Here is an 11,615-nt window from a genome sequence, read left to right on the forward strand (position 1 = left end):
CCCTCTGAGCGCCCCGCGGGAGGCTGCCGCCTCGGCCGGGGCCGCGGGAAGCGCGGGCGCACGGTCCTGGTCCGCTGCGGGGAGTGACCCCGGCAAACCGTGCTAAATCCTTCGTTGCGTGGAAACGGTGCTCGGCTGAGGTCTGCAAAGTATCTTACTAGTAAAAAAACCCCACTCCAGTGTCTTTTGTTTGGTTTAGATTGGGTTTGTGATTTTTTTTGGTTTTTTGTTAGCAGTGAGTGTGAACTTGCAAGTGCTTTTGTTTGGTTTGCAGGCATGCTTTATATGTGTTCTTTCACTAACTGCTTTATTTTTCATTTTATTCAAGGCAGCGTCCCTTCTCTAGCAGCAGGTCTTCTCTTTGGTGGCTTAGCAGGACTAGGTGCCTACCAGCAGTCCAAAGATCCAAGGAATGTGTGGCTTTCCCTCGGTAAGTTTGCTCGGCACCCAAGTACTAAGCATTACTGGTAGCAGTGGGAATAGTAACCTTTTTTCTAGCACGTTTCGGCCTATCTGTGCCCTTTTATTTATACAGATGTTGTAAGCGGTGGCAGGACCTCCTGCCCGTAGCCAGGATGTATTTGTGTAAGAGCACGGTACCTGGTTCTAAGATGTAGGTTGCCCTTCTGGAAGCCAGAGTTGGTGAGAAATACCTATCTCCTCTGCCAGATGAGGTACCGTGTTGAACTGATGCAGGCACAGCAAACGTACATGAAAAATGTTTGGTTGTGAAGCAGCATTTTTAGTCTATGGTCATGGAATAGGCATTTTAGCAATAGTGAAAGCACTGTGACAAGCAGTATGTGGCTTTATGGAATATTGGTTTGCACAAGCATCTCAGGAGAAGAGCAGTATATGTTTTAATCCATCACATGCTGTGGAAGAAACAGTCTGAAGTATGTAAAAGAAGGGAGGGAACGATCTATTCTCCTTGCTTACAGGTAGATGGGACAAGAAGTTGTGGGCTTAGCTTGCGGTTAACCCTTCCAGGTGAAGGAATAGATCAGGTGAACCTCCGGGACTTCGATCACTGCAGGACTTTAATAACTGGTTAGCCCAGTATCTGTCAGGAACTGATCTTGCCTTTGGGCACTAGGTTAGCCTAGGTGACCTCTTGAGGTTCCTTCTAGTTCTGTAACTACGCCATAGTGTTATTAGTGTTATGATGCTATAGCATTACAGTGATTTCAGACTACTTAAAACCAAGGGGACTTGATCACGTAATGTGCTGAAAGGCTTTATGAAGCCTCTGGTAGATCCTGAAGAGGACCAAACTGCCTTGTCAGTAAGGAATGAAATGTAAAACACAGCTCAATAAGAAGCAAAGTTTCCACTTGTGAACTTTCTCTTCCACTCAGGCATACTGTGGGAGTGGCTGTGCATCTCCGGCACGAGTTTTTAGGCAGTGTCATGACAGAAAGATGAGCAGCTTCCGTATATCCTGATGTGGTGCATGTAGTGCTTTCAAGTGGACCTCCTGAAAGCGGTGTTGCGTCCCAGTCTAGTACAACTCTTTATTCATCCATTCTTCCTCAGCCTTGCTGTGATGTGCAGTTTTGGCTCCTGCTGAGCTTTAGGTTGGTCACAGTACATCAAGGGTAGAAATCCAGAAGAAGAACCTTGACAGGGTATCTTTAGAATACCTTTTGCACTGTCTGATGCAAACAAACTCGAAGCTTTGGAGAAAGGTATACAACACCTCCACCTGCCTTTCTTATTCAAAGAAACAATGGCCCTGTAACCCGGGTCCTGCACTTCCATCACAACAACCCCATGCAGCGCTACAGGCTTGGGGAAGAGTGGCTGGAAAGCTGCCTGGCGGAAAAGGACCTGGGGGTGTTGGTTGACAGCCGGCTGAACATGAGCCGGCAGCGTGCCCAGGCGGCCAAGAAGGCCAATGGCATCCTGGCCTGTATCAGAAATAGTGTGGCCAAGCAGGAGGAGGGAAGGGATCGTGTCCCTGTACTCGGCACTGGTGAGGCCGCACCTCGAATACTGTGTTCAGTTTTGGGCCCCTCACTACAAGAAGGACGTTGAGATGTTGGAGCGTGTCCAGAGAATTCAGTATGTCCATGTCTGCCTTGCACTGGGGAGCCCAGGCCTGGACCCAGCACTCCAGCTGTGTCTCACCACAGAGCAGAGCTGAAGGTTCACCTCCCTTGACCTTCCTAGGTGCAGCCCAGGGTGCCATCTACCTTCTTTACTGCAAGGGCATGTTGCTGCCTCATGGGCAACTTCTTGTGACACCCTGGGACCCCCAGGACCTTTCCTGCAAAGCTGCTCTCCAGCCAGTCAGTCCCAGGCACCTCTGCAGACCAGGAGAGCTGCACCCTCCCTTAGGAGCTGGGACTGCATCCAGTGCAGTGCCTGGGAGGCTTCTCCATGTGGTGCCAGGGATTGTGCCCTGTAGCACATCACCTTGGACTTGATGATCTTAGAGGTCTTTTCCAACCTTAATGATTCTATGATTCTATGATTTTATGTGAATATTGATGGGATTTTTTTTCCAGACTGAGATTAAATAATTCGGAGTAACGTTTAAAATGTTAGTCGCTCTTTCAGTTTGATCCCTTCGATTGCTTTCTGTTTGCTAATTCATATGTTCAGGTGGGGTTGTTTTATTTCTAGTTGTAGTATTTAGTGCCACCTTCCAGTACAGAGAAATGGGAACTGTAATAATATTTGCCTCCCACATAGTGAGCTTTGTCACCGTCCCAGCTTTCTGGCAGTTTTGAGCCTATCTGTATTCAAGGAAATAATTGTTCTTCTGCAAGCAAGGAGAAACTGAGGGAAGGTTAGTGATCTGCCCGGAGGACTGGAGGTTGTGGGCGATTAGACAGTGGTCTCAACCCTTATGAGATCTACTCGCTTCTAATGAGGAGTGGAGCGTGCTTACCGAAGCTGCTGGGAAGCATGCAAGAGCTCTACTCTTCAAGAAAAATAAGTAAAATGTTGGCATATGCTTCCTTGTGGAGAGGAGGGAGGCGTTCCTGTCTGTAGACATAGGCCTGTTTGGCTGGCACTGCTGCATGTCCAAGCGTTGCAGTGCTGCGCTGGTGTCTCCATTTCAGATAGATCTTCTTTTCAACAGTGGCGTCTGGAACCTTGTCTGCTGTTATGGGAATGAGATTTTACAACTCCAGAAAAGCAATGCCGGGGATAATTGCTGGTGCCAGGTAGTCACCTGTCTTTTGTTCTTGTCTGCATTTTTTAATAGGCATTTTATTTAACTTATTTGTGGATTATATTGTTTTAAAAATGTTACGTGGTAAGTTCTGTGAAAAATGAAGTCTTACGGTGGAGTTCAGCTAAATGAAATCATGTCAATGTTTTCTTCCTTCGTTTTCTTCATGGGATTTTTGCCCCCCCCCCCTTTTTTTTTTAATAACAACTGTTTTGTTCAACAGTTTACTGATGGTTGGACGGCTTGGATTGCAGATGATGGAAAAGCCTCTTAAGCCGTAAGTCTGCATCAAGTCCCTTGAAGATACGTGATTTGAGAAGCCTGAAAATGCAACTGCCTAAATGTGCTACACAAAAGTGGAAAAGGCACTGCTGTCTATGCATTGTATTTTTCATATCCTAATGCATGTGGGTTGTGTTTTTAAAGGACCGACACCGAGATCCCTGTTATGTCTTCCAGAATGGTATTTGTCTTAACATTTTCTGCACTGTGAAGCAAGAAAATATGAGTATAGCATTAGTTTGGCTTCTGGTCCTGCAACTTACTGCAGGCAAAGACCTCTTGGCACTTGAATACAGACAGTTGCAGGACCGAAGCGTAAATGTACATCTGGACTTGTCATTCTAAAATCATCTATACCTCTAAAACGAGGAGAGAGGAGTTGCCAATTCCTCACTAGTAATTAATATAACAAACATGCTTATTACGTCACCTCTCCCCTTCCACTTCCCTGCCAGTTTATCCGGTCATCATGTTTGTCAGTCAGGGACTTTGTTCTCCCAGCACTGTGCGTTAGAACCTGGTCCCACAAAACACAATCACGGAGCAGGCCGTCAAGGTTCTGCTGTAATGCAATGAAGGCAAACCTGTTACTTGCAATTACTTGTAAGCAAAAGTGCCCAGCTAAATGTCATCATTTCACTTTTACAGATTATCATTCATAAATCAAAAATATGCTTTATTAGATAATGCTGAACTGTAGGCATAGCTCTTGCAATTCATGAGAATTAAAATGTTATTCTAAATAAACCAACAAATTATTATTACAAACTTCTGTGTTCCACACAACTATTTTTTTTTCTTTAATTGTTCGTCTGGATTGATACAGTTTGGTGCTTTTCCCGCAGGGTGTCTGGATATATTTGTGAATGTGGATTGTGTAAATTATCTCTATTCCATTCCCTGAATGTAGTGACTTGTAAATATAAAAATCCCATGAACTGGGAGGAAGTATAGAGAACAAAAGCATACAGACCATATGTTCAGACAAGTGTTACATTAAAATATATATTTTTTTTTTCTGAGAGGAATCATCTATTTCAGATATGAAAAACGCTCTATGAAAGTTTATTTAAAGACTGAAAGGCTCAGTTGATCAGTCTTTGTCCTCAGCCGATTCCCCTGATGCCTGAAATCGTTCTAAATATAAACCTGCCATGCAGAAGTAATCCTGGGAGCTACACATAGATGGTAGTGTATTCCTTTTCTGGTCTCATTTAACTTATGTCCCTTCCTGCACAGATCCTGAGCTTCGATTTCCTCAACCTTTCTTCTGTGGTGGCTGGTACTGGGAGAGATGGAAGCAGTGGGATCCATCTGTTAGATTGGTGAGACTCTGGAGTCGCTCAGAGTTCTCTAAATATCAGGCCAGTACCTTAGTGGGAGGGTGGTATCTTGTGGTCTTCCTTCCTTCCCTCCTTCCTTCCTTGTCGCAGCAGAACGGGCAGGGCAGTGACCCCGCACTGCCTGAGCAGGAGGTGCAGAGCTAGTCCGGTGGCAGTAGCCAGGCTCTGCCAGCAGAGCAGTGGTCTGCCAGGCAGGTCGCAGTGATGAGGCAGGGCCGCGGTCAAGCCAGGATGCCGAGGCAGCAGGCTGGGTTCCAGATCCGCAGGGACGTGGGCCAGGCAGGGGCACAGCTGCCGCACAGCTCCGGCAAGGGCACGGGTCTCAGCAGCCTGCTCCCAGGCCCCACAATTTGGGTCAGAGCTGGCTTGAGCACAGGCAGCGAGAGCTCTTGGGGGTGAACTGTACCAGGGCACCTTCCTAGAGCCTTTATTCGTCAACCTGCAGAGTTCAGCTTCAGGTGCTCACCCGTATTTACTTCGCTCTCTTGGCCTCCCTGCATAGAAACAAGGGGTGCGCAGGACAACAGACGGTTTGTTTATAAATCATCCTTTTAAGTGCCTAATCCCAGGCCGTGGACCCAGCGTTGGTGGGCAGGTGTCTGGATGTCTTTGCCCTAGCTTGGACAGGTTTAATAAGCCAGACATTAGCATTTAAGACACTTCTCTTTAAACTACCGTACGGGTTATTTGCCTCTTCATATTGCTTTTGAAGCAGTTATCTTCTGTGGAAGTAAGATGCAAACATAAATGTATCCCCTGCAATAAGCTGAGAACAGCCACGATCCATCAGTTTTCTAATCGTACAATGCTGGTCTCAAATCGGGTAACTTGCACATTTGGGCTGCAGTTGTCCTTTAATGGAATAAAGACACTTGAAAGCAGGGAATTGGACTGACAAGCTTTTAAACTCTTAGAGCAAAGTGTTAAGCCTTGCTGCTGTTCCATGAGCTTTGGAAAGCAGTAGCTTGAATTGAGAACTGCTGGTAGAACTCGTTACCACTTTTCAGATCAGGAGAAACAGTAGTAATCCAGACAAAGGGAGGAGAGAAAAGCTTGAGCCTTATATACTTTTTACCCCCTTAGAACTTTATCAGCATATACTAAATTTCTTGAGCATTAGATGGCATTTCTGCACTAACAAGTTCAATGTGTACCAATGAATCGGAGTTAAAATGACTGTACAAAGCCTATCAGCCTCTTATTACTGTTTGTTCTTGCTGTTTACAAGAAGAATTTCTTAGCACTTGTCATGCTTTGGTTATGGACAAGTAAAGGCTGTTACGGTTATGTCAAAGCCATTTCAATGTTCATTCGCATATGGTAAGAACAGCATGTTTCTTCTAGCCATATTTAGTGCCATAAATAGTACCTATTTATTTTTCTGCTCTAGGTGATTTATGGACATGTGAGCTACGGACACATTATTAGTTAATTCCTTGACCAGACTGTGATTTTAACTAAGTCACAGACATCTTGTACTAGAGAGGAGTGATTAATTTCTCTCATTTTTTAATTATAAAACCAGTGCATTTATGCCTGTTACAGAAAGTCTGAGGTTGTCCCTCATTGCCGTAGCTGGTTACAGATATATTCTACAGATAAATTAAGATGCATTTAAATAGCATAGGGACATCTGTTAATACTAAGGGAATGACAAATACTTAAGCCTAGACCAACGGCAATTGAATTAAAGTCTCCAGTGCATTACTAACCAGATATCCCTATCTCGGTATGGCTCTTCCAGTATTAGAGTGGCATTTTCTTTAGGTGCGATTTTCATAACAGAATACTTGACTTTTTGGTACAACTGGTTTAGATTAAATTGATTTCCAGTAAGTTAACATAACCCATATATTATGGCACATTAGGTCAACAACAGGAATTTAAATATTTATATGCAGTTATAAAAGCCATACAAATACATTTCTTTTTTACAATGCTTAAAGTAATCATTAACAGCTTTACATCCTTAAAGAACATACTAATTTTGTACTTTAAAATGGCAGGTTTAATGTAACTACTAGGTCTAAAGCATGTATTCTAAATGCAGTTGTTAACAGAAGTAGCCTAGCTCAACATCCTAAAAAACAATTTATTGTACATTGGAAGGTCCTTTGCGGGATACTACTATAAAACTTAGCACAGAAGCCAGGGAAGGTACTGAATGAGCATATAAACAGTGAGGTATTGCATTATTAAAGTTTGTGTGTTTTTTCAGGTACCTAAGTTGGCCTTTAAGAGCTAAACCAGAAAGCAACGTCTTTGAAGAACAGCCCGATATCCTCCCTCATGTAGCTTATTCAACTTCTGTAGTTTAGTTTGATCACCCAATAAAGACATGTAGAAACAGGAGTTTACTGATAATTCATGCCTTTTTGGCTAATTCACCCTTAAAATGACTGACAGACTGCAGTGACTCAGGCTCCTTAAAATGTCACTGTGACCCCCCGTTGACAGGACAGATACAAATCTCCACAGATCTTCGACCAAAAATGGTCATAAGTTAATTATAACAGTAGAATCTAATTTTTAGGCTTCACTACAGCTTGGCAACGAAAGTCTAGCATTCAGTACTTGTTTAAATATTTTCCAATATTGCTGTATCATTCTATAGCCATATACGGGCCAAGTTTTTAGACCTTCCTTGTGTAGTATTTATCAATGGATTGCTTATGTCCCGCTACAAGGAGTTAAGTTCTCATTGCTATTATGAATATTTGCACATTACAGACCCCAAGTAACTCTTAGGTACAAGCGAGTTCTGAAATCCTTGTGTGAGAGCGTGGAGTTCTTCACAAAGCCCGATCTGTGCTTTCACTCTCATCTTTCTGGTAAGGAGCCAGCCCAAGACCTGAAAGCCTGCCGCCGCCCTGCTTTAGCCCTGCTTCTAGCTGCTTGTGTCCTTGAAAGCAAGCACATGCCAATAGAGGATGTTGCATTGGGCGAACAACCATAACAGTTGTTTTAAGAGTACGAGGACAGGAGATCCATCTATAGAAAAACGTCGAGTGAAATCTACTTCTCAGTAGTTTTGGCAATACGTGTTACACAATACTTCAATAAATCCTACTTTATAGCCAGTATTTTACGTGGTATTATATGTATTATACAGGTAATAGAACAAAAGGTCTTTTTTTCTTCTTTACTACTGCATAGTCTTAGGAAAAGTGAGAGCAAATAGGCATTTCAGGTTTCCAGTGCAGGAGAACTGAACATAGCTCACACAATATCTACATAGGATGGCATTTTCTATCTGTTTCCTCCGTATTTGGCCACCCAGTCTGTTCTTCCATGTACTGGCTGAATTGTTGGTGAGCGAGTTAAAACAGTCACGTTTTTTGCTGCTGAATTGAAAGTAGGACCTGGTAACTGAGCACGAGCAGCTTTGGTTTTCCAGGAATAATCTGAAAGGAACAAGAACTCAGAATTAGTTAGGACTCAACAGGTATTTCACTCCTTTACAGATAAAAGAATGAGAGCTTGAAGATGACTTGTGGTACTCAAGGATGCTAACACAGCAGGATGCTTTGGTCTCTGATGTGCTGTCTATGCTTGTTTTCAGATAACGTTAAGGTTTCCTATAGTTTATCTTACTAGTAATTCTCAACTACTGGATACTTGTTTTGGAGCAAGCCCTTGGGAAAACACTGAGACTGAAATTCAGTGGAAAAACTGATTTGTATGTCTACAGCTGTATCTCCTATTACAAAACGGCTACAGAATGGAGGTGTTCTTTCCTCTATCTCAAATATTTGAAAAAGCATATGACTATAACATTGCTAAACATATTAAAACCCAAACAGCCTGGACTGAAGGACAGCTTCTGGAGACTCTCTTGTTCCTTTTTGGATTTTATGCCTTTTATTCCCCTCCGGCTTAGCTGAGAACTCCTAGGATACCTGGTGGCGAGTCCTCTTCCTCTCCATTTCCCGTTTCTCTATCGATTTCGGAGGATCTGTTCCAAGTCCTTGGGTTTTTTTATCCCTTATACTGGCATCCACCTGGTTTCAGGCACTGGTAGTAGTGCACTACTATATTCCCAGCCTTCCTACTCAGATTTCCCCTTTCTGCATTTCAAATAGATAGTCACTACTCCCTCAAGCTTCATGTGATTAAAGTAATTGCCCTGCTGCAGGGGCTGACTGCTCATGGTTTTCTTCATGTTCATCACCAATTCTGCCATTTTTCCAAGCCTTTAAAGTCAGTCATTTGGGACCTCTCATATATAAGAAGAAATCCTATTAGGATTTGTATATATAAGAAATATATATACTCCTGCTATACCTTACCATTGTTTCCTTAGCATTCCTAAAGTATGTCTTGCCCCTTGCATTCCTACTTTTGTAGTTTAGTATTCTTTTATTAGGTGTTACTGATACTTTTTTTTTTTTAAATTTAACGTTATGGGTAAAATACTTTTTTTTTTTGGTGCCTATGTATCATTCCGTTTCTTATGGAAACCCACCTATTTTTGGTGGTATTTTTCAACAGTGGGTTGAACCCGTCAAGACATTTAAAAAGGAGGAATCTCACGGAACTGAAACTGGGGGTCAGGTCTCCACCTCTTTGAAAACTAATACTGTTCCTTTTTATTGTAGGCTGGCATTCCCTGTCTTTCATCAGCGAGTACAATTCCAGTCTACCCTCTCTTGGCAATGAAGGTCACTTTTCTTGGGTCTTGGCATTGCATTTTCCTCAGAGAAATCATCTTTTTTACTACATTAAAGTATTTAAATTATGGCATTAAAAAACTTAACAGAACAAACGAAGAGAGCAAAAACAATTGGGAGCATAACTTGTTTCAGTTTGGATAATACAAAGCAAAGGGTCACCAAAAATGTTAATGTTCAAGTATTGACAGATAGGAGATAAAAAACTGCCATTTGCTTCATCCTTATCTCTCTTCCCATGCAAGACTGCAGAGTTTAGGCTAAATGTGAGGGGTTTAAGCACTAGGATTCTTGCTCTTCTCTAGGACATGGAAGAGTCTCTTAATTGACCTCCATCTGCCAGCCTTTCTGACTTTTACTACACATTTGCCATTTCTAATTACAGATTAACAGTGAATTTATTTCCCTTTGGATCACCATAAGTAATTCCTTTTCATTCTCACTATTCACAGCAGTCTAGAGATAGTTGCAGACTTTGTCCTCCTGTGAACTTCTTGATCCACACACTGTGACAAATCAAAACTCTCGTTGTTGTGTTTCAGTGGTGAGTTGATAAGATAATGAAGTACAGCTCCAGCCTTCCCTGGTGGGTTTCTGATCACCTCAGACTCAGAATATGCATACATCCAAGTGTATTTTATATATGCGTGCCATCTCCTTCCTTCCTTCCCTCCCTCCCTCTCTCCTTCTCAGAAGTCACTTGCAGGTTCCTAAGGGGAACAGGTAACTCAAAAGAGCAAGTCAGCAAAAAGACAACATTATTAAGCAGGACCGTATCAGATTGGTCTGCCGTAGGCCCTTTAGTTAAACAATGCACTAGTAGTTTAGGGCCTTGCTATTTCCTCTGAAGTAACTAGAGAAGTGTGCTGCTGGGTTTTGGACAACGGCTTTAAATCTTCACTCACAAACCAGTTTCTCCTGCATCCTGGGCACTTCTGTTCATCTTCTCTGAATCAGAAACATACCAACAAAGAAGGTGCTCAGAATGTCATCCATACCGCAGAGGATCCAAGGTAACAGTTACATTCAGAACAGATTTCACATTGGTTTTAACTGATGAATGGAACAGTCTTTTAATGTGTTTGTTAATGTAATGTACACATCGTTACTGTATCATAACTATTAAGAACTGGTCATTTGCATTCTCTTGTTTGGCTTTTATCTTCTATAACGTAGCAACATTGAAAGTTTGATGTCACAAAGCACTCTTGTGATATTTCATGGGTACAAGAGTAGTGTCATCTCAGTACCCACAGACTTACATAGCCAACGTAGTGAGATGAAGACACAGTGAAAACCTACCTTACATGACCACTGCAGAAACCACAAACCAACTAGATAGGGCCAGTAAATAAGAGAGCAAATAATTTTAATTAACTGCTTATACCATATCTGTAACATTATTTGTGAATTTACTAAGTCACTTGATGAAGGTCTTTGCCTTTTTTTGAAATTGTTGAGGTCACTGTAAGCACGGATCAGCATGACTCAGTTGCATTTCAGACATTAAACTGATTAAAGACCCACACAAGACAGCGCCAAGCTACATTAAAGTCACTGTCAAGAAAATTCCTCCAAATCCACTCAAATATAAGGCTTTTTTTAAAACCTGAATGTATGTATTTTGCATACTTACTAGTTGATGACTGTACCGATTCCTACTAGCTACATAAATCATGGATTTATATTTGTGTCCAATCTACATGACCATTACTATAGAGTTGTGGAGTACTTTTACAATTCTGCTTAGCCCTTCACCACTAATGAACAGTAGTTTAGCAAATGGTCCAAACCTTCTAGAATTACAAAACATTTGCACCTTTATTTTCTCTTGTACGTAACAAACAATAGTAACAATAGTTTCTCAGGGTATCAGGACTGCCTCTAAACACCTACATACATGCCCCTGTACTTGGCACTGGTGAGGCTGCACCTCGAATACTGTGTTCAGTTTTGGGCCCCTCACTACAAGGACATTGAGATGCTAGAGCGTGTCCAGAGAAGGGCAATGAGGCTGGTGAGGGGTCTGGAGAACAAGTCTTATGAGGAGCGGCTGAGGGAACTGGGGTTGTTTAGCCTGGAGAAGAGGAGGCTGAGGGGAGACCTCATCGCTCTCTACAACTACCTGAAAGGAGG

General features: G+C 42.5%; 1 protein-coding gene and 1 long non-coding RNA gene across 2 annotated transcripts in view; one reads left to right on the top strand and one right to left on the bottom strand.

The window, feature by feature from the left end:
- The first annotated feature begins 328 nt into the window (after positions 1-328).
- On the top strand, positions 329-4,234 carry LOC103919027. Its single transcript, XR_663722.1, has 3 exons — positions 329-430; positions 3,092-3,176; positions 3,408-4,234. It is a non-coding gene; the product is annotated as an uncharacterized LOC103919027 (long non-coding RNA).
- Positions 3,891-11,615, bottom strand: part of MAK (male germ cell-associated kinase) — a 34,006-nt gene continuing 26,281 nt past the window's right edge. Inside the window, exon 15 of the mRNA XM_009326471.1 lies at positions 3,891-8,213. Within this exon, the coding sequence (XP_009324746.1) occupies positions 8,059-8,213 (155 nt within the window). The 3' untranslated portion in view covers positions 3,891-8,058. The remainder of the gene's footprint in view (positions 8,214-11,615) is intronic.

Source organism: Pygoscelis adeliae, unplaced genomic scaffold, assembly GCF_000699105.1.
Source record: "Pygoscelis adeliae isolate BGI_AS28 unplaced genomic scaffold, ASM69910v1 Scaffold186, whole genome shotgun sequence".
NCBI classification, from domain to species: domain Eukaryota; kingdom Metazoa; phylum Chordata; class Aves; order Sphenisciformes; family Spheniscidae; genus Pygoscelis; species Pygoscelis adeliae.